Below are 21,569 nucleotides of genomic sequence, written 5' to 3' on the forward strand. Positions count from 1 at the left end.
CGCGTGTCCGGGGGGCTTCTTTTCTTACGCCGAGTCGGGCGGAGCGCGGCGGAGCGCCAGAGCCGGAACGTCACGTGCTGAGGTGGAGTATCAGCGAGGGCCGAGGCCCAAACATTTTCGATGAACGGGGCTCCGAGAAACTCTTGTTTTCCACCTTTTTGTAGAACAAAGTTTTATTTTCAACCTTTTTCTGGACGCTCATCAATATTAAAAACAATTCTTCGAAAGTGGGTTTATTATGACTCCACAGCCTGTATCGACTTTCGAAAAAGTTCCCCCTCAAATGCCTCTCTAATGCGCAGCACGCATGGGGCGTCACGTGGGGTGGGTGTGAGTGAGACAGAGCGACAAGGCGAGTGGGCGGACTGCGCGCGATGTGACCCACGAAGCACAGAGAAATCTCGACGCTCGCCTGGACAAAAAGGCCAAATCGCAAAAGTCTTCGTTCCCACATCGAGGGCCGCGCTCTCAGGCCTCTCCCGATGAAGCCGTCCACCGGCCTGAGGGCCTGGACGGCCAGGAAGGCGAGCAGCAATCCGCGTCCGTCTGTCTCAGGTGCGGATCCAGGCGGAGGGGTTGGGTGCACCCCCTCCCCTCCGCCCATCCACCCCTGGTCTGTCTACTCACTAGTAGGGCGTGTAGGTGCAGCGGCCGGTGCGGTGCAGGCGACTGGCGCTCTCCGTGGCCGAGGGTCTCCGCGGCGTCAGCAGGGCCCTGCTGGACGGCGGCTCCGGCAGCGGCGGCAGCCCCTCACCGGCCCATGACGTCATCGCGCATCGCCCGCCCTCTTCGATCGCACCGCGCCGACGACGGCCCGCGGTGCGCGCGGTGCGCCCGACATCACGTCGCGCGGTGCTCGCCGCTCTCGACCTGCTCGACCAGCTCGGCCTGCTCGGCGACGGACGCGACAGTCGGGCCTCTTTGAGGCGGTTCCCACCGGCCCACTGCGCAGGCCTGTCTCTCTCGCACCCTTACAGAACGCTCCACGAGCGAGAGAGACAGACATTTCACTCGGAATCAGTCCGCAGAGACCCCCGTGAGAGCGCACCGCCGCGTCGCGCTGTGTTCACTAAAGACCGCACTTTTTAGAACGCGCCTCCCGCTCACAGGCCCCTCCAGCCTGGGTGCCGCAACCACGAGTTCGTGGCCCGTGGTAGCGCAGCACTCCGTGGTAGCACTCCGTGGTAGCACTCCGTGGTAGCACTCCGCGGTAGCACTCCTTGACGCCGTATCGGACCGCCCGGCGTGCCCCTGCGCCCAGGTGGGCCGCGGAAGGCGGAGCACCCGGGCCCCGTGGTAGACCTCGATAGCACTCCGGAGCCTCCGTGGTAGCACTCCGTGGATGGACCGCGGCAGACGGCCAACCCGCCTCCTGGTAGCACTCCGCGCGCCACGTTCACGTGCCCCGTTGTAGCACCCGTGGTACACTCCCGGTAGCACTCCGCGGTAGCACTCCGTTGTGGCACTACGCGGTAGCACTCCTTGACGCCGTATCGGGCCGCGCACGGCGGCGCCACGGCGGCGCCACTGCGCCCAGGATGGGCCGCGGAAGGCGGAGCAGGCGGGCTGGCCGTGCATGTAAATCGAGTGATCGAGTGACGCAACGGCCCGCCGCGCACCTCGCCGAGAAGACTATCGGCGTGGACGTGGACCGGCGGCAACGACCGGCCAAAACCCGCGCGGCCTAACGCGATGCGCCGCCGCCACAGTTTGCACAGATGCCGCGCCGAGTTGACGCCCAACAAGGAATAACACTCGCAATCAGCGCCTGTGAAGCACGCGGCAGGCGGCCACGCTAAAGGCAAGCCCTGCTGGCCTCCTCTACGCGACAAGCGGTCGCCGTGGCGAAGACGGCCGGCAAGCACGTGGACGCGGTGCCGGCCAGCCACGGCCAGCCAAGGCCGCGCAACCAATGCAGGCCGCTCCCTCCCATATCGACCCGTGGAGACACCGGCCCGTCACTTCGGCCCCTCGGCCCGCCACTTCGGGACCGAAAAAGACATCCGTTCCATTACGGCCATCACAGCAATTCGTTTCGACCGGCCCCGATGGAGGCTCGCGTCAATGCTGCCCGTGCCACAGCATTCACCTAGGTAACTTGGTTCTGGTTTGACGGAACGACGTTGGGCTAGCTGCGGACGGCATACAGGACATGAGCCCTGTACCAGACTCGATGGTCTGAGGCCCGACGCCTGACCTGACCTGAGCCCCCACCGAACTCGGAATCGAGACTGGGCACGAACCGAATTCGGGTTGGGGGCTCACGGCTGTCTGTGTCCCGTGATGCCCTGCGGACAGTGTAGGCGTCGCATCGAACGCAGAACGCGCAGGGACAGGAGCGCCGCTCGCGGGCAGCGCCGGGCAGCGCGGCGTGGCGCCAAGGTCGCCGGGACAGCACGAAACGCGGCCGGGAAACACGGCAGCACAATGGGAATATGACCGCGATTCGCAACCAATCCATTTGAGAGGCGGGCAGGCAGATGGACGGGAAGACGCACACATACACACGCACACAGGGCGCAAGTTCCGGCAGGGCTATCCACCCGCGTCAACAGAGCTGCACCGTCCGCACCGCGCATGCATACCACTTCACGAGGCCGCTAGTGCTCCGCTAGTGCTCCGCTAGTGCTCCGCGCGTCGCGGGTGTTGCGGTCGACCGACCGACCGACCGACTGCTGACTGATGGCCAGCGGCCAGTGCGAGCACGGGGACTCGACCGCGAGACCACCTGCTGGGGGTCCCGACCCCCACCGCCACCCCGTCCGAAGGCAGCACCCTGCCGCGCCCTGCCGCGCCCTGCCGCCCCCCCCTGCCGCGCCCTGCCGCGCCCTGCCGCGCCCTGCGTGCCGCGCCCTGCCGCGCCCTGCCGCGCCCTGCCGCGCCCTGCCGCGCCCTGCCGCGCCCTGCCGCGCCCTGCCGCGCCCTGCCGCGCCCTGCCGCGCCCTGCCGCGCCCTGCCGCGCCCTGCCGCGCCCTGCCGCGCCCTGCCGCGCCCTGCCGCGCCCTGCCGCGCCCTGCCGCGCCCTGCCGCGCCCTGCCGCGCGCCCTGCCGCCCGACCCGCTTCCACCGCCAGCACCACCACGTCGATGGCACCTTCCATTCGTCATCACACTGTAATCAATGCTGCCAGGGGCGGGCCGACCTCCTCGATGGGGTGCGCCACCTCCTTGACGGGGTGCTCCACCTCCTTGAGGGGTGCTCCACTTCCTTGACGGGGTGCTCCACAACCTTGACGGAGTGCTCCACCTCCTTGACGGGGTGCTCCACAACTCGTCCACAACCTTGACGGGGTGCACCACCTCCTTAACGGGGTGCACCACCTCCTTAACGGGGTGCACCACCTCCTTAACGGGGTGCACCACCTTCTTGACGGGGTGCACCACCTCCTTGACGTCATCCCTCCGTCCGCTGCCACCGAGTTTGGTACTCACCCGATGTGTCGGCGGGACGCGCTGTGGCCGCTGTGGCTGCGGTGCGCCGGTCGGTGCACGGCATCGCACACGTCCTGGTACACGTCCACGGCCCCGAGGGCGCCCAGCATGTCGCTGCCGTGTCGCTGCCGTGTCCGTGCGCGCCCCCAGCGAGGCCCCCGCGGCCCTCAGCCTACGGGGCCACCGAGGCCGGCGGGGCCGCCGAAGGGGCAGCGCGGTCGTCTGGGGTGCTCCATGTTCGAGCCCGCCTCGGTGAAGAGCCCGACGGGGGAGGGGGAGGGTGGGGGTTGTCCTCACGCCAACCAATCTCAGCCGCACCAATACCGAGCCGCCGTCCTGCCGAGCGATTCGGAACATCGGTTTGTCGCTCTGTCTCTCTCACACCCTTCGCCCCGCCCTGAGTGCGAGAGAGACAGAGCGACGAGATGACTCTTCCGAATCGCTCGGCTGGCGGTTGTTAATTAACGCGCAATAGTTCTTCGCGCTCACTTAACTCCCGGGAAAGTAAAGAGGTCCTTCAAACTTTCCGGGAAGAGAAAAACTGACTTTAAAAGGGAATACAGACCGCCGCCGGCCCACCGGCCCTGGCGGACACGGCGGGCGGCGCGCCGTCTGTCTCTGACAGGTTCAGTAATTTGCCGCCACGCGTGGCGATTCCAGCCGAAAATTCCGGCCCTGATTCCGGCCGGAATTTCTAGTTCCGGCCGGAACTTAGCTTTTTCCGGCCGGAGGTGGCTTTTTACGGCCGGATTTCTCGGTCCGGCCGGACATGTTTGAAGTCCGGTCGGAACTTTTCGTTCCGGCCGGAACTTTGAAATCTCCGGCCGGAGCCTCAGATTCCGGCCGGACCCGAGCCACCGCCCAGAAGGTAGGCACAAATTTTATGACAATTGGTAGGCAACCCGCTCCACTTGTTGGGTCATTTTGCGAACGGATGGTCCTACGGGTATGGCGATGGTACCAATCGACTCAGAATCGAAAATTGACCTTCCGACCATACCTTGGACACTGTCCCATGGTCTTTGTGGTCAGAGTGACTGATGTCTGCTCCGGCCGGACTCCGCGTCCCGGCCGGACACCACCGGACTCCGGCCGGACACCACCGGACTCCGGCCGGACAGCTCGCCGGCCGGAGTCCGGTGGTGTCCGGCCGGAAATTTACCCAAAATACGGCCGGAGTCATAACGGAGTCCGGCCGGACTATTTTCCGGCCGGAGGGTGGCCGGAATTTTCGGCTGGGTTGTCTTCGCAGTGGACGCGACGCGCAGTCAGGGCCGCGCTGCACTGCCAGTGTGCCAGTCTCTCCACGCTGCGCAGCGCCACAGCGCACAGCGCCGCACACAACGGCACAGCCGCGCCGAGGACCTGCACACTGTGTCACTCTGTCCCTCTCGCACTCGTGGTTCGTCCCGTTTTGGCTCGAGAGAGACAGAGCGACGAAAAGGACTCTCAGTGTGCTGGCGGCATCCTTGACTCCTTGACGTGCACGAGGTGGATTAGGATGCGTCGCGGTGCGTCGGGACGATTCCCACGCGTCGCGGTGGACAAGGCGTACCGGGAGACGCTCTCGCGAATCCAGAGGGGAGGGAGAGCGGAGAGGGGACTCGGATCCAAAGATCTGAAGACCGTCCTCCCCGACGCCTGGGCGTGCCTGGGCCGCCGCCTCCAAGGGCTCTCGACGGGGCGCTGGGCGCGACACAGCGCGACTCAAACCCTTCAACTACTTTACGACACGCCCCTCCCCCTCCGCAGGCCGAGTCCGAACGGCGCTTCGTCTCTCTGCCTCCGTCGCACCCCAACGGGACGCCCCACGAGTGCGAGAGAGACTGAGCGGCGGAGCGGCCTGCTAGCACTCCGGCGTGGGACGTCCTTGACGGACGCACCTCGCGGACTGGAAAAGGGGGCAAATTGGTCGTGGGCATGCAGAGCAGAGCGCCGTCATGGAGGCCGTCGCCTAGTGTCTGGCAGTCTGGCACCGCGCCCCTGAGTGCTTGGTGCTGTACTTGGAGACGCGGGCCGCGGCGCCGCGCCGGGCAGAGCGCCAGCAATCTGCCGCGTCCACTCGTCCACCGACCAGTCCCGTCGCAGGGCAGGGTGCCGAGACTTGAGGACGCCACGACACCAGGCCACCAGGAAACAGGGCGCCGAAGCTGGAGCCGAAGTGCGCCGACACGTGCCGAGCGCAGCCGAGCGCCTCAATTCCGATCCGAATCTGAATCTGCCGCCGCCGCGGCCGTTGTTGTGATGGGCTTTCACAAGCAACACGTGAGCTGATTGCATCGGTAAGCAGGATGCGAGACGGGCCTGCCTCCGCGCTCTGGCCCTGGAGGTGGAGGTGGACCCCGAGCGCGTGGACTGGACTCGTGCAGCCGGCACGCCCGGGCACGCCTGACCTGGATCGCCTGCATGTGGCTGTGTAGCTGCCGGCAACGGGCGGGGCACTGTACTCTTCACTGCACTCACTCCGCGCCGCGGCACCCGTTCGAGCGGCCAGAGGGCATTTGGACCAGAGGCATATCCAGGTGCGGCCTGAGGGAGGGCGAAGTATGGCACTTGCCTTCTTACAGAGCGGCTTTTTGTCTGCCTTCAGCTAAGGTCAAAGAGGAGTCGATGGTTCTTTTGCCCCCACACTGTATCCGCACCTGCTCTGGACTGCCAACGTCTTGAACGCATTCCCTGAAACAACCGGCCAGGCCTCAAAGCTGACACAATGCGAGTCCTCCTCGCGGGCCGGTCGAGGCTCGCCGGCCTTCCTTCCCCTCGCTCTCCGATCGCCAATGCCGGCGGCGGGGCGGCGGCGGGACGGCGGCTTCGGGAATCGGTGGGATGGAATCCACGCCAGACTCGCCTTCGGTTCCCACTCGCGGTTCGCCTGCCCCGAGGGCCGCCTGGACCGCCGCGACCGCCGCGTCGCGTCGAGTGTTTTCCATTGCAAAAGCGCAAAAGCGCAGCTCCCACGGATATAAACGCGATCGCATCCCATCCCCACGGTTTCCCGCGCGGGCCGCGAGCCGAACGGCCGTTCGGAAAGGAGACGGACGAAAAAGGGCAAGAGCGCACTGAATGGGCGACAGGCCGCCGGAGAGGCTCTCGCAGCGATTGGCGGGTCGCGCGCACACTGTGAAAAACAGTGTTTGTCATTTAGTTGCAAATTCGTTCTTGACTTTCCGGTTGATTCGATGTCAGTTAGGGCGCCGCGTGGCGTCCAATTTGTAAACGTAAACGTAAACGTCGAGGAGGCCCGTCGACGGCCGAAGCGACTGTGCCCATGCCTCTCTCACCTTATCGACGACCCATTTTCTCGCTGCGCAACAGTGATTGATGCAGTAGCGATCACTGAGGTCGAAAGCACTCAGGTCCTTAATGAACGTAACAGACGGACCGTACATCATCTAACCCCGGTTAAAATGGGGAGCGGGGGGGGGGGGGATGGCACTGCAGTTTCTCCATCTCCTTAGTACTTCCTTCGAAAATATTTCTCTCTCTTTTTTTGTTTCGCGATGCGTTCCAAAAGGCACGTGTAAAAAGCTCGCGGAAACTCGCGAGTATGCGCGCGCAGCTACCGCACTGTTATTCGAGAAGCCACTTGGGAGAAAGTAGTAAGCGCCTAGAGGCGGCCTAGAGGCGGCCTAGGCCATCATCGCCTGGATCGTAACACGCCGGGGCACTGTCGGGGCACGCAGCCTGCACGCCGCCTGCACGCGCAGCGCGTGGCGTTAAAGGCACGCCGGAGTAACGCAGAGCAACGCGAGCAACGCATTCAGACCGTTGGAACGGCGGCGGACAAGGCAGGCCTACTTAAACACACACACACACACACACACACACACACACAATCAAACAGACAGAGCCAATGCTGTTCTGATGAATCCGCCTGGTCCATTCCACTCCAATTGGCATATTCGTGGTGCTACTGTGGCCGCGGCGGCCTCCTCACCACAATTCAGAATTAAAGTGCGGTCAAAGTTTGGTGTCGGCTTCCCTCCCGAGCCACGGGCTAGGGCGAGGCAGTCCGTCCTGACGGGGTGCTTGACCACAAACAATGCTTTCCGGCTTTCGTTTCCGGAATCGCGGAGTGCCAACGAGGCGACGAGGCGCGGGCGAGGCAGCTGGGATCGGAAAGGCACCCGCAAGGGGTTGGGTTCGTCAAGCTTCATCATCTCGCGCTCTCAAAATTGTAATTGGAAGCTGCACTGTAAATGTCTTACGGTGAAAGCCTGCACCAACATATTATGGTGGAGATTTTCTCCAAAATACGATAGAAATTCGACAAAATATCTGTAAGGCACAATGAATTGTTGACCTTGTATACGAAGTCAGCTGCACCACCATATAATGGAGAATTTTCATCATAATATGGAGAACCTTCACCATAAGACTTTTAGAGTGTGATGACTTTGTTGTCACGCCCATTCAATTGGTGAAGGAGCTCTGATGACGATAGTCATCAACTTGTGACGACACTACTACACCAATCTCCAAAGGGATAAAAAGGTCATCCCCGATTTTGTCATGAAAAGACAGCCACTTTTGACCGTGTGGCCGGAGCAGGCCATATCGAGGCCGGGCGTCGACGGTCTTCTTTCCTGCCAGCCTCTTTTTCGCGTTTTTATGGACGTCCATCGCGGAGCGAAAGTCTTCCAGTCCGCGTGGCGTCGGGTCATTCCCTGTTCCCCGTTCCCGTGCGGTGGTCCTCGCGCCCCGCCCCGCGTCCCGCCCTCCAGCCGCCGTGCGGTTTGATCTGCTATCGCGAGCCCCATATAATTGTATATGCAGGAGCAGGCGAGTGTGGCGGCGGTCGGGTGGCCGCCACATCACCACACCACCACGCCGCGGTGGCGCGCCGTGGTCGCGCAAGGAGAACAGGCAGTCAAAAGCGGGTCAAAATGACATCAAAACGGACCAAATTTTGACAATCGCCAACTTAGAAGTCATATTGTCATATTGACATCAAATAGGGAACTGACATCGTTTTCCTCGCGCACGGTTAGGGACATCGCCGAGGTGCGCGCGAGCCAACAACGTACAGTGCCGTGCCACGTGGCCCAGAGGTCCCATCAAATTCCTTTTTCTGGGAAGCTGTTTCCCAAAATAACCGTCCATCGAACATTTTTTAGAAAAAAAGTAGCTCGGAGGCTATTGTTATTCGTTGAACCGAGAGCTAATTAAAAAAGTTCTCCATGGCTCCGTTCCAGAGAGAGAGAGAGAGAGAGAGAGAGAGAGAGAGAGAGAGAGAGAGAGAGAGAGAGAGAGAGAGAGAGAGAGAGAGAGAGAGAGAGAGAAGAGGAATATGAGGATGAGGACAGAATCACGGCGCGGCACACGTCAGCTTCATATATCGATAAAAGCCTTCCTTGTTCCTCTTAATTTCAGGGGAGTCCTTTGAACAGTGGGGCATATTGAATATCGAATACCTTTATCCCTCTGATCGCGAGGCGCTGTAGCTACTTCCTAGGAAGTGCGAGGGAGAGCGAGCAACCGCGCTAGCTGGCGGCCGAGGGGGTAAACACTCGTGTAATACCCTGTACACACAAACCGTGTATTACGCGTAATACATGTAATTGTAGCACCATTTTTGAGCCAAATGTGCCAAAGTTTGGCTTTTTAATGCCGTAATACACGTGTAATGCCCAGTAATATCGCTTAATTACCGAGAACTCTGTACACGATTTCTTGGAGTGTGTACCCCCTCTCTGGCGGCACTTGAGACACCTCCGGTCCGGCCCGCCCGGCTGGCTAGCCCGGCTCTGGCCAGCCCCCCTAACCGCCGGAAGTGATATCCGCGTGCCGCACTGGAAAAAAAAACTGCTGTACCGACGTCTATCAAAGGGCCGTCATTTGTAGTGCCCAAAATACAGTGTGGACTGTAATCTTTATTGCAGAATGTACTGTACTTTTGAGAGGGCTGTTCACTGTACTTTGCCTATGCATGCATTGAGCAAATCCATAAAATGAGACTGTCTCAGACCTTCGGGCTTTTGACGTCAAATAGAGGGGCTGTGGATGTAATTTTTTGCATACTTTTTCCCACACCTAAGGAAAGTGGGAGGAAAACTGACTTTAAACTCGAGGCATCTTTTGGCGTCATCAATTTCAATTTGAATTTGAGAGCCTTTCTTCACTTCGTTTCGTTTTGCCTCTACCACAAATCGCAGTGGAGTGAGCAACATCCTCAACAAGTGCGGTATCGACTGTAGGTAAAACCCGGTATCCCGGCACTTGAATCGCCTGTCGGTGCGGCAGTTTTTTTCTCACAGTGCAGTTTTGCGTCGGCAGGCCGGGCAGGCTGGCACACCGGTAGCCGCGGCGCCGCGCCGCACAGTGCGCCGGTCGGCCGGTCGGGCGGAACGCCTCGCATTCCTGCAGAACCACCCCGCGGCCTTCGACGACGCCGTCGCCTACTTAGGCAGGGCGTCGCTCCCTCTCTCTCCCACTAATGGGGCGCCGCGTGGGCGCGACAGAGACAGAGCGACGAAGCACCGTTCGGCGTCAAGGGGCGTCGCCGCGTCCCAACACCCATACCGCGCGCCTGGCAAGACTAGCCGCCATCGCAGGCAGGCAGCGCGCAAGCGAGACACGCGTCTTTTCAAAAACGCATTAGCGCCACGCGTGTGGCAACGAAGCCACTGCTTCGGGTCGGGCTTGCGCGCTTGCGACGCGGCGGCAGCCTGCGCGAGACGCTCTCTCGTCAAAGGCATGCGGAGCGGATCGAATACACAGGCCATCCTTTCGTTGGCAGTGTGGAAATGAAATGCCGGGTCAAAGGTAATCGTGAGGTTCAGGTCACAGTGACGAACTATGCTGCTCGTGTGACGACTCATTCTGAAGTCAAAACCACCGAGTCTGTTAACCCAGCGTCGAATTTCATAGGCAGCCTTTTGTTCACAATCAAAGCAAAATCGTCTTGTTCAAAAAGATTCTTTGGAACAAGTCAAAATATTGGCAGTAACCAAGTCGTTTTATTAAACCGACAATTTTCCATTTTTTAAAAAAGAAATTTTCACATTTGCTTGTGTGCTAAAAATATCTCGGGTCTGCATGGCAGGCCGAGCGCACGCGAATCGGGCCCGCACTTGTTCAAACGCGAGCCGATGCCGAGTCGCAGATAATTACAGCGTCATTGAGTGGGCCTGGTGCGGCCTGATTGGTCGGGTCTGGGCAGGACGGGCCTGGCGGTGGTAATCCGAATCGTCTTGACGTTCACTTTCCTACACTGCACATCACATTGTCGCGACACGCGCTGGGCACACGCGCAACACGCTTCACGACACTTTTCCACGACCGGCCGCCCGGACCGCTCGCCGTCACACTCGCGTCACCGCGTCGCGATCCTCCATACGTGCGTGGCGTGACACACGGCGTGACACACGGCGTGAAACACGGCGCGACGGCGTGACGCACTCCGTGCTGACGTCGCGAGGCAGGCTGCGGACGGGACGCGCCGGCAAGGCCTTCGCGGGCGGACTGCATGCAGGCTGCGGACCGCGGGCCTGGGGCACCTCGAAGCGGTAGAGAGACAGAAGGAGGGGGGCCTGAGCCTCCACCACCACGTGCTGCAGCGGCAGGAGAAGGGAGGCGACCACAGTGGCGGTACTACTCGGCACCTGCTGGTTACCGATAGAATGCCTCGCCGCTCCGTCGTCCCCCGTCCCCGCCGTGCAACGCTTGCAACGCCGCCAGAGACCTAAACGACGGACTCCACCGCCACCGCTCGGAGCAAGGGGCGCGCGCGGCGCCGCGGAGTGGGAGGAGAAGGCAGGGCGCAGGGTAGGTGGGTTGCCTACCCGGCGACCCGCAGGCACCCCGTGGCTCGCAGGCGCTCGCAATCGCAATCGCCTGCGGGTAGGCAGTGCCGCAACGCAGCCGTGCACACAAGCGGGTGGGTTGCCTACCCCGTGGCTCGCAGGCGCCTGTATCACCGACATGACAGGGCGGGCCCGAAAGGCAGACGATCACTTGTGGTCCAGCCGTTAATCGCAATCGCAATCGCCTGCGGGTAGGCAGTGCCGCAACGCAGCCGTGCACACAAGCGGGTGGGTTGCCTACCCCGTGGTTCGCAGGCGTCTGGGTGACACCGGCTCGCCGAACACTCCTGCTTTCACCCGGTAATTTCGAAACCCGGGTTCGGCGCGTGGGGTTCTGGGGGCCCCACACTATCAAACCAAGTGTGGATAACTTCCCACTTCCTGGTGCGGAGTTCTCCACACTTGGACGCGTGAAGTTTACAAGTCTCCACTTTTAAAGTGTGGAGTGGCTCACAGAGCCCCTGTCTCTTGTCACGGTGCCAACGTGGAGAACTCCACGCTTGCAACCGCAAACTGCACTTCCAAGTGCGGAGACTTCCACTCATTCGCATTTCAAGTGCGGAGTTTTGGTTTCACGGTGTGGGCACCGGCATTGGGCAGGAAGTTGGAAAAGCAAGAGCGGAGCGGCACGCAGGGCGCGATGCTTGGATGGCCAGAGAGGCGGCCAGCCCGGTCAGCCCAGCCAGCGCGCGTCACCGTCGCCGCACACGCTGGAGCACGCGTGTCGCCGCGGCACACCCACCGCGGTGACGTCACGCCACGACAACGCTCCACCGGGCCCGATTACCAAACCGGCCCGCGTGCCGCGCCGCGTGCGCAACGCTGCAGGCCGGACGGGCCGGACAGCGGCTTCGTCGCGCCGCCGCCGTCTCTCTCGCACTCGTGGGGCGACCCGCATGCGTGCTAGAGGGAGACAGCGACAAAAACAATGATTTTCGGAATTGCGCGGCTGGTTGCTTCGGGCCGCTTTTCGGGCTTTCCGAGCGCTATCATTTTCGACTCTGCCGGAGCGAGGCGCGCGGCGTGGGGCGCGGCGTGGGGCGCGGCGTGGGGCGCGGCGTGGGGCGCGGCGTGGGGCGCGGCGTGGGGCGCGGCGTGGGGCGCGGCGTGGGGCGCGGCGTGGGGCGCGGCATGGGGCGGCGTGGGCGCGGCATGGGGCGCGGCGTGGGGCGCGGCGTGGGGCGCGGCGTGGGGCGCGGCGTGGGGCGGCGTGGGGCGCGGCATGGGGGCGGCGTGGGGCGCGGCGTGGGGCGCGGCGTGGGGCGCGGCGTGGGGCGCGGCGTGGGGCGCGGCGTGGGGCGCGGCGTGGGGCGCGGCGTGGGGCGCGGCGTGGCGCGCGGCGTGGGGCGCGGCTGGCTGGGCCCTGCCGGCCAAACCGGACAGGACACCCGCACAACATAGCCGTCGCCATGGCGACCAGCCGCCCCCGCGCTCACGCCAAGCCAGGCCGGGCGCCCAGCCAGGCTGGGGCCAGCTGGGGCGTGGTGGGGATGGTGTGGGGTGGCGCCGCGCCGTCGTGGGGCCCCGCCGGGCCCCGCTTCACCCCGCTTCGCCCCGCTGGGCCCGGCTTGTCCAGCCCGCTGCTCAAGGACGCCGCCGAGCCCCCGAGACGCTCCAACCAGACTGATCCCGAGAGCCTTTTCCGTCGCTCTGTCTCGCTCTCGCAATCAAAGGGTGAGACAGAGCGACGAAGACGACTCTCGAAATGAGTCCGCTGTTCCGTGCGCCGGGCCACGCTCCAGCAGGCTGATGGCGAGCAGTGCCTTGGCGCTCTGCCCCTCTCGCACGCACGGCGCGGCAAGGCTCTCGGCGAGCGCCCCAAAGGCTGGAGCCCGAGCGAAAGAGTGTCACGCACAAAAAAGGGCTGCGAAGAGTCGTTTCGTGAGACAAAGGAAACGAAGGCATTGCGAAATCTACAAAAACGCTTCGTATCGCGAAGCGAAAGTTTTTCTCCTTGATACGTACAAAACAACGGCCGCAGCAAAAACGGTTTCTAATTTACGCAGAGAGCAGGCGCGACTTTAGGGGAGGGGCAGTGGGGGTAGTAACTCCTCGAGTTACGCCCTCCTTGGGTACAAGATCGGTCCCCTCGGCCTGGAAGGTAGGCAACACGCACCATCACGCGGATGGAGGTAAAACACCCTGATTTCCCCCCCCCCCCCCTGATGGACGAAAAACCGTGTTTTACCCCCTCCCAGGAAAATACCGGGATCCGCGCTTGTTAGGGACTCCAATCGCCTTTGTCTTCCATCGCTTTGTTTGACAGTGCACCGAGCATGTGCGGCTGTGGAGGTCGCAGGGCGCGAGTTTGCCGCCTGACCCAGCGCCCTTTCCGAGGCGGTGAGGCAGCGCAGCGGCAGCTGCATATTAAAAACAGCCGCCACTGCTTTGTTTTTGCCAAACCAACCGTCGTCGTCCGTTAATTCCGTCGACATATGTTCCGCAAGGTGGAGCCGGCAAACAGGGAAACACCGCTTGAGAACTGCAGCCAACGATCCCACCTCTCGAACAATTAAGGGGCAGTTCTCTGTGACGCGCTTGCCCGCCCACTTCTCATTAAATGTGCAATGCTATTCCCCTTCGCGCCCATATGGGACGCCCCGTGATTGCGAGAGAGACAGAGCGACGAAAACGACCCGACCCTCGCTGCGCCTCCACGCCTCGCGGATAAATAGGACGTGCCGTAGCATTCGACTGACAAAAAAAAGGAAGAGCCCACTGACTCTTTGGGTACGATTTATAAACCGCAGGGTCTGATTATGGGCAACTTTGGACTTTCCGAATGAATTTCAACCCACTTTCACGTCACTTTGAGAAGTTTAACGGCTGTTCGAAGGTGTCATACGGCGTGCGTCGAGGGGGTATGCGCTCTCTGAACCTGTGTACCGACTATTAAGCTATTACGCTCTATTACGCCACAAATTAATCGGAATTTAGCTAAAAACGGCCTAAAACACACCAAAATTGATAAAATTTTGACAATTTCGGCTATTACGCGACTATTACGCGTATTATTCGCGTGCTATTACAGATAGAGTGAACCGACTATTACACGAGTGCATACCCCCTCGGCCTGCGTAAACAGAACAGCAGCCCCGTAACTCGTTTCCCTCGCCCCCACGAACGAAGTATCGAAGACGCGAAAGCGCCATTGTACTCACTGCCTGAAGGACCCCCATCTCCGGTTGGGAAGGCTGTCTGGGTTGCTGCGGGGCACAAACCAGCGGTATTACATTACGCTAACTCCTCGGGTCCGTAAGACAATTTTGTGCAACAGTTATAACTACGGATAGATCGTCAAACCGAGTGTGGAGACCTCAGCACTTCCTGTCCGGAGTGATCCTCCACACTTCTTGGACGTGTGGAGTTTGCAGTCTCGACACTACTAAGTGAGGAGTGGCTCACAGAGCCCATACACTTGAAGTGTGGAGACTTTACACTTTACAAAGTGCGGAGACTGAAAATGGCACACCTCCACCTTTCAAGTGAGTTCTCCGCACTCGGTTTGACAGTGAAGTGCAGGGCTGCCAACACCAACCTGGTGGGGGGTCGTCGCAGGCTGGTCCGCTGCCACGTGCTTCTCCGGAGGCCGGGCGGGCTGCGGTTGGCGTCCCTGCCGCCGTCCGCGCCGTCCCTGCCGTCCCTGCAACAGCGTGCCGTTTTCAGTGCATCGTCGTGGCCGTACGCGCCAATTGCGAAATTTCTCATACCGCACACGCGGACACGGTACAGTGCGGCGGCTGGGAAGAAAGGGGTGGGGGGAGTTGCCCGGTTTACTTACCCGTGCAGCCGCCTCTGGACAGGAGAATCGGGGTCTACATCGCCTTCCCCGTAGCACTCGTAACTCTCGCCATCGGACATACTGGAGCACCGGCTGCAACAAAGGGAGGCGCTCGCGTCAGGTCGGCGTGGGGGAGAGAGAGACACAGAAAGACAGACAGACAGATCCGGAAGTCCACGAGAAGTGTCAGGTAAAAACAAGAAAGAGTTTGGTCAAACGCGGCGGTATCAACATCAACTTGGCAGAAAAATTTAGCAACTTGAAAACCACATTGGCAACAGTGTGCCATTTTCTGTTCTGCGCACGACACGACACGTGGCGTGCACAACGAGGCATGTCTGCACTGTAAGTAGACTTTCAAACTGGCCGAAGTAGTCGCCACCAAAGGCACCATCCCCTTGGTGCGTTGTCGCTGGGAGCTGGGCGCTGGGCTGGACCTTGTGCGGGGCAAAGGCAGGCAAAGGCAGGCAAAGCGGGCCAGTGGCGCATCATGGACGCATTCGCCGCGTCTCGCGGGGTCGTTTTTCGCGGTCTCAGCGCGACTCAGCCCAATGCGTCCACCTGGCGCACGCCGAGACATCGGTCGGGATCAGTCCGCCCCCAAGACCTCCCAGTGCAGCACCACCGCCATGGAGACGCTGCTCGTGGACCTGGCCTGGCTCGGCCTGGCCGTCGGCTTCTACGTGTCCGAGGTCGACCGACTGCTCTCGACGCCGCCAGAGATGCACGTGCTCTGCGACTTCCTGGACTCGTTTTTGGACAAGATGGGGGAGAGGACCTCTTTCGGCATGGACAAAGTTGCTTTCCTACACCCGCCGACAGAGGGTAAGTGAGCTGTGGAAAAAGCACTCGGCTTAAAGCGAGGCTTCGAGACAATAAATTTGGACGAAATGGTCAACATTCGAGAAAAAAGTTAATAAGTCACAATATTCAAACTACAGACTACAACTCAAATTACAGACCATCAAGTTTCAAGACCTTTTAAAATGTGCCCGTTTCCTTCTTTTTAATGGCACTTTTTTGTTTTGATAATTTAGGAAAGCGCATTCATGAACTCCAACAACTCCTGGATGACCACGTGGAAGACCTGAGACATACCCTAGAAGACATTTTGAGTCTCCTCCATCCGGACAGCTGGGAGTACGGTTTAACTAATAGTCTTTTCCAATTCTCGATTTGGGTTCACGTTAATAAGAAATTTGTCCCATGGCGCCCATGGTTGCAATGACGTGGTCAACTATTCTTGAGCATGTGATGTGTTTTATTTAACGTCCACCCGCGTCCACCAAATGTTGTCAGCACGACTGTCATATTAACTCTTGATCATTAAAATAAAAAGTAATAAAATTTTGAAAACATTCATACGTATTGCAAAAACCCAAACCACATACGAAAATGTATTTGCACTACAACCGATATAGGAATTAGGTAATTGACTAAGATTCCCTACTATTGACTCAGAATAGTACCTACGAAGTGATCTCGGGCTGTCTTCGCGTCGCGGGGCCATTGATAGTTCAGTGACGGCCTTACGGTGCTCGGAAAGTAGCGCCCTGACACGGACGCCAACAACGAATCGTGCCCTTGTCGTCCCGAGACGAACGGAGGTAAGAAGGGGGGCAATTTATCAGGGCTATGTCGCCGGGCCACAACGGGATGCATTCTTTCGGATTGCGCAACTAGGCGGTGGCGTGGCAGTCGCCGCGCTGCGAGTACCACGGGGATTTTGAGGAAAAAAGGGGGAGGGAGGGGGGCGACGCCGCCACCTCGAGTTTGAAAACGGATTGCGCGCTCTCGTTGAAAAATGCCAAATAAAACACCGGAAAAACGCCCGAACCGGAGAGAGAGAGAGAGAGAGAGAGAGAGAGAGAGAGAGAGAGAAAGAGGGGGGGGGGGGGGGGAAATTGAGTGGTGATGTTGTGGCTCAGCTCCTCTCGTCCTCGTCGCTCTATCTCTCTCGTCTCCGAGGAAGGGGCACCGTCGGGCTGGGCCCTGGCTGGGCCGGCAACAAATCGTCCATTGTTCCCCACAAGGCAGAAATCTGCGGGGACCCAGGTCTAAAAATCCGCTCTGTTGACAGCGGATCCGGTTTGGTTGGAGCGGATCCGCTGCGACTTTACGGGATCCACTGCGGCCGTAGTGGATCCTCTAAGTGCTTAGTGGATCCTCTATGGGGTCACAGCGGATCCGCTTGGGCCACACCGGATCCTCTACGATCCGCAGAGGAGAGGATCCGGTGAGTACAGGATCCATTAAGCCATACCGGATCCCTTAGAGCAATACCGGATCCACTGAGCGCTTACCGGATCCACTAACCTAAGCGGATCCACTGTGAGTTTTCCAAAATGAAGTGGCTACAAACTCCACAGTTTTAGGAATTTTGACCTCAAAATTTATACAGGGTATATTGAAGAGAATTCACTAGGGCCATTTGAATTTCATTGCAATCGAACAACTTGATATCGCTATCTTGTAAACCGCTGATGATAGCGAGAAACGGATTGCAGATTTGGATCGGACTCGGTTTCATTATGCAGGAGTTCACTTTTCAAAATTCAAATCCCTTTGGTAGTTTTCCAAATAAAGATTTCATGTTTGCTCAGAGGATCCACTAAGATCATAAAAGATCCGCTTAGGCCATCCGCTGTGGTGACCGCATCCGCTTTGGTGACACCGGATCCGCTGTGGTAACAACCGGATCCGCTGTGGTGACAGCGGATCCGCCGTGGTGACAACCGGATCCGCTGTAATGACAGTGGATCCGCTACTTAGGGGTAGAATTCGCGTCCGCTTAGAACGGGATCCGCTACCACTCACCGGATCCGCTTCGATACCGGATCCTGTATAAAAGCGGATCCGGTGTAGGGTAGCGGATCCCGTTCTAAGCGGACGCGAATTCTACCCCTAAGTAGCGGATTTTTAGACCTGGGGAAACCTTGCAACGCGTTGCTAGAAATCGGAGAAATATTGCTCAGAGCGGACCCGCTTAGCATATGGCGGGGCATCGCGGGGCGGGTTGGGGCGCGGTGGGGCGAGGTGGGGTTGCGATGCGGCCGGCCGGCCGGTACCAAATGGTACCAAACTGTAACCAGAGTCACGGAAACCGCAGGAAACACGCACCGCCGCCAGCACGGCCACGGCCACGTCGCGGCGTTCGACCCGACTGCCAAAAAACCTTGCTCTTCACGAAATTTTAAAACTTCCAGTGTCTCCATCCGGAGTACCCGGCAGGTAGTGCAAATTTCATCAGTTTGAAAGTCAAGGCTTCGACAAAGGCATTTTCCAGGATTTTCCCGTTTATTTTGGCGAGTGGTCCTGGCCGCAGGTCTAGGGTGTCACTTCGCACAGCCTGGGCTGGGCCGGCCGGTGAGCGGAACGGTGTGCGTTACAGTGCAGTGGCAAGGGCCGAGCTTGGCCGAACGCGGCTAGACTCACCTGTTGTTGCCCTTGTCCGTGGAGGTGGAGCCCCCCAGGGCCGAGTCCAGGCCGCCGTCGGCACGCTCGTCCGACGTGAGCAAGAAGCTGGGGGCGGCCGGGGCGGCGGCGGCGGTGCCGGGGGCGGCGCGGGGGTCGGCGCTGGCGAGGGCACCGCGTGACACGGGCGCCGCCACGCTGGGAGCCATCATGACCCCGTCTGCAACAGACACGACGTCAATACTCCGCGCACATAGACACAGCAGGCACTACCCCACGTTCGAGGGCCGGTCACCGGCCAGTAGTGTTGCCATATACTGGAGACACAAAGGCAACTGCCTTTTGCTATTCAGGGGCTTAAAGGGGTAGATAGTTCTAAAATCACACAAATCCCAAAACTGATGGTACCGAACTTCATTTAGAACTTTTCCGCAGATGATGTATATTAGCTAGCAATATAGAAAGCTTATGTCGCAGCTGCCTTTGTAACACTCCTTGAGTGTGCCCGACATGCATTTTGCGCCATTTCTTACGTACGTATTGCTAAGCAATCTACCCTGCAATATGTTGGTGTCAAAGGTGCCAAAATAACATGCAAAACAAGGAGGAAGCTAAAGTGGAAAGACTGTTTAAAGGGCAAAGAAATAATTGAGGGGGAAGAGTCCCGGCAGAGTGCTAGGCCCCAACGCGGCCAAGCAGCACAGCACACCACCGCTAAACGCGACGGACGCAGTGATTTGGCCTTTCACACCGCTCCACCCGGTTCGCCCGGTTCGCCCTCTCCCCTGCGCCTCGTCAGGAAGCTGGTGCGATTGTCGCGCGCCACTCCTCGGCGTCGAGAGTATAAAATACGCCGGGAGATGGTCGATGAGTGACGAACAAAATCGAATTGTTTCGCCGATAATTACCAAGCGCGAGCATAATCCCCTGATGGCCCCGGAGGGCGGCGGCGGAGCGAGCGGTGTGTGGACTAGGGTGGGGTGGTTCCAGGGAGGCGAAGCACTTTGGAGAGCTCCTATCCAAAGCATTCTCGGTTAAGACGCATAGTTCTTCCACGAAGCCTATTCACTTGGGAGCGAAAAGGCTTCTGGGCAGTAATTATGATTCGAGACGAAACTAAGCGGGCGAGCATGCTCTGGACTGGATGGGAGCCGGCACTCCGCCCACCACCTCAGCGCCGCGCAGCGCCGCGCAGTGTGCGCGGGCGTACGTTGGGCTGCCCACCTGCACGGGGCCAGGCGCGTGGGGCCGCGTGGGGCCGCGCCAGTCGCCGTGCGTCTGTCTCTGTGGCACCGGTAACGGGACGCTCCGCGAGTGTGAAAGAGACAGAAAGACGAAACGAAAACGACTCTTGGAACCAGTCTAGGTACTGTTCCCGCTCGTCTCATACTCCTTGAGACGACGAACAACATCATGCTCCACTTCCCTTTCCCAATTATTTAAAAAATTTGGAGAGAGACACAGATACACACAGAGGGAGGAAAGAGAGGAAGATTGAATCTTTTGATCAAAATAACGAACGAGGAAAACATCGGACGGCTTGAAGAGGGGCGGTGGAGCACTGGCGGACGCTGCGACGTCGCGACGCTATATACCGCATACCGCAGCACACGTCAGTCGGCAAGGTCGCCGTCTCATTCTCAAGTGCTGTACCGCGTCACGCTATCTCTCTCGCACCGCGTTCCGCGGTCCACGGAGGCGCGAGCGAACGAGAGACAGCAGCGGCAGCAGCGCCACGAAGTACGGCACTGCCCGGAACGAGCTAAGCGTGCCGCACACCGCAAAAGAGATCCGCGGTGAGAACCGTTCCAGTTACAGCACTGCGTAAACTCTGCACTATGGCAAAAAGCTACGGAAAATTCTGTAAACAGCTTGTGGTAATTCTCCGTAGCCCCCTTATCAATATTCTCCGTAGGCTCTTACAGTATTTTCCGTAGGCTCTTACAGAGAATACTGTACGGCCCTACGGAGAATACTGTAAGAGCCTACGGAGAATATTGATAAGAGGGCTACGGAGAATCCTGGCAAAAAAATTAACAGAATTTTCCGTACCTTTTTGCCACAGTGTGGTGTTTCATTCTTAAATTTACCGCCACGCGGCCCGCGCACACCCGACAGGACGATCCAGAGACAAGCTTCAGGAGTCCAGGAAGGTGACATTTTGCAAAGCTCGCATCAGCTGGTCGGTCAGCTCCGTAATTTGTCTCATACGATTACGTCATTGGCTTTGCGTTGAGTGACTGTTTCAGCTGCGATCTTTCAGCCATGGATTCAAAATTAAAGTTAAAGCGACACCTGACAAAGGTTACGTAGGGTCGCCAATTACCCTTTAGACCGTCTACGCCGGTCTACGCTTACGAAGCGAGCGGGCCATGGTGGAGTGGGGCGTGGCGGGGTGGGGCGCGGAGGGGTGGGGCGGGCCGGGCCGGGGAGCCGCTTGTTCACGACACCGCCTTGGAGAAAGCCGCTCAAGGCGGGACTGTCCTGCCAGATCTGTGAGTGGAAGGGGGAGAGGGGCGTAGAGGCCCAGGCGGCCTGGCTCCAGTGCCGGGCCGCGCCTGGCAGCCAGGCCCGGGCGGCCCCAGGCACGGCTGGCACGGCCTGGCACGGCCTGGCTCGACGTATACGCTTTGTACGCTCGTAATTGGCGGGCTCCAAATTTTACCGCCAACAGAAAGGCGGTACAGATTTTTGAGCGCCTTTGCAGCACCGCAAGTTCGCGAGGTTATGGGAGTTGTCGACCCCTTCTCCAATCATAATTCGAGGGGTCCTATTCAAAGGATCTTATCTGGGCGTTCCCCCGAAGACAATCTTATCTTAAACGCCTGCAGATTTCGCACATTTTGATCAACCAGAATAAATAGGACGACAAGCGAAACACATTTCTACATGCACTTTTGGTTTCTTTGCACTTCCATCTTTAGATTCACGCGATCAAACTCTCAAATTATGTTGATAAGTAGCTGTACCAAATGATCAAACTATGTAAAATCCACATGCGTTTAAGATAAGATTGTCTTCGGGGGAACGCCCAGATAAGATCTTTTGAATAGGACCCCTCGAATTGTGTACCGCCCGTTATGGGTGCTTGTACGGCGAGATGACAGAAAGGGGAGGCAAGTCTCGGCAAGTCCGGGG

At 59.4% G+C, this 21,569-nt stretch overlaps 2 protein-coding genes across 9 annotated transcripts in view; one reads left to right on the forward strand and one right to left on the reverse strand.

The window, feature by feature from the left end:
• LOC117651138 (rab11 family-interacting protein 4) overlaps positions 1-21,569 on the reverse strand; it is a 59,867-nt gene that overhangs the window by 22,450 nt on the left and 15,848 nt on the right. For 5 of the 8 annotated variants that reach the window (XM_034394931.1, XM_034394938.1, XM_034394929.1 and 2 more), the window contains exons 2-5: positions 18,453-18,651; positions 15,018-15,110; positions 14,775-14,879; positions 14,398-14,442 (exon numbers count right to left, since the gene is read on the reverse strand). In XM_034394931.1, the coding sequence (XP_034250822.1) occupies positions 14,398-14,442; positions 14,775-14,879; positions 15,018-15,110; positions 18,453-18,643 (434 nt within the window). In that variant the 5' untranslated portion in view covers positions 18,644-18,651. Of the gene's footprint in view, positions 1-3,431; positions 3,545-14,397; positions 14,443-14,774; positions 14,880-15,017; positions 15,111-18,452; positions 18,652-21,569 lie in introns of those variants that run through there. The other 3 variants (XM_034394937.1, XM_034394936.1, XM_034394935.1) reach the window with 2 other exon arrangements.
• LOC117651140 lies at positions 15,620-16,330 on the forward strand. The gene is made up of 2 exons (XM_034394941.1): positions 15,620-15,842; positions 16,055-16,330. Exons 1-2 carry the CDS (start codon positions 15,647-15,649, stop codon positions 16,243-16,245), a joined length of 387 nt encoding a protein of 128 aa, XP_034250832.1. The 5' UTR covers positions 15,620-15,646; the 3' UTR covers positions 16,246-16,330.

Source organism: Thrips palmi, unplaced genomic scaffold (genome assembly GCF_012932325.1).
Source record: "Thrips palmi isolate BJ-2018 unplaced genomic scaffold, TpBJ-2018v1 HiC_scaffold_5, whole genome shotgun sequence".
In the NCBI taxonomy this organism is placed as follows: Eukaryota; Metazoa; Arthropoda; class Insecta; order Thysanoptera; family Thripidae; genus Thrips; species Thrips palmi.

Coding starts and splice junctions, on each gene's coding strand:
- LOC117651140 (XM_034394941.1), top strand. CDS start 15,647: ATGGAGACGCTGCTCGTGGACCTGGCCTGGCTCGGCCTGGCCGTCGGC. Junction 15,843..16,054: donor CCTACACCCGCCGACAGAGG/GTAAGTGAGCTG, acceptor TTGATAATTTAG/GAAAGCGCATTCATGAACTC.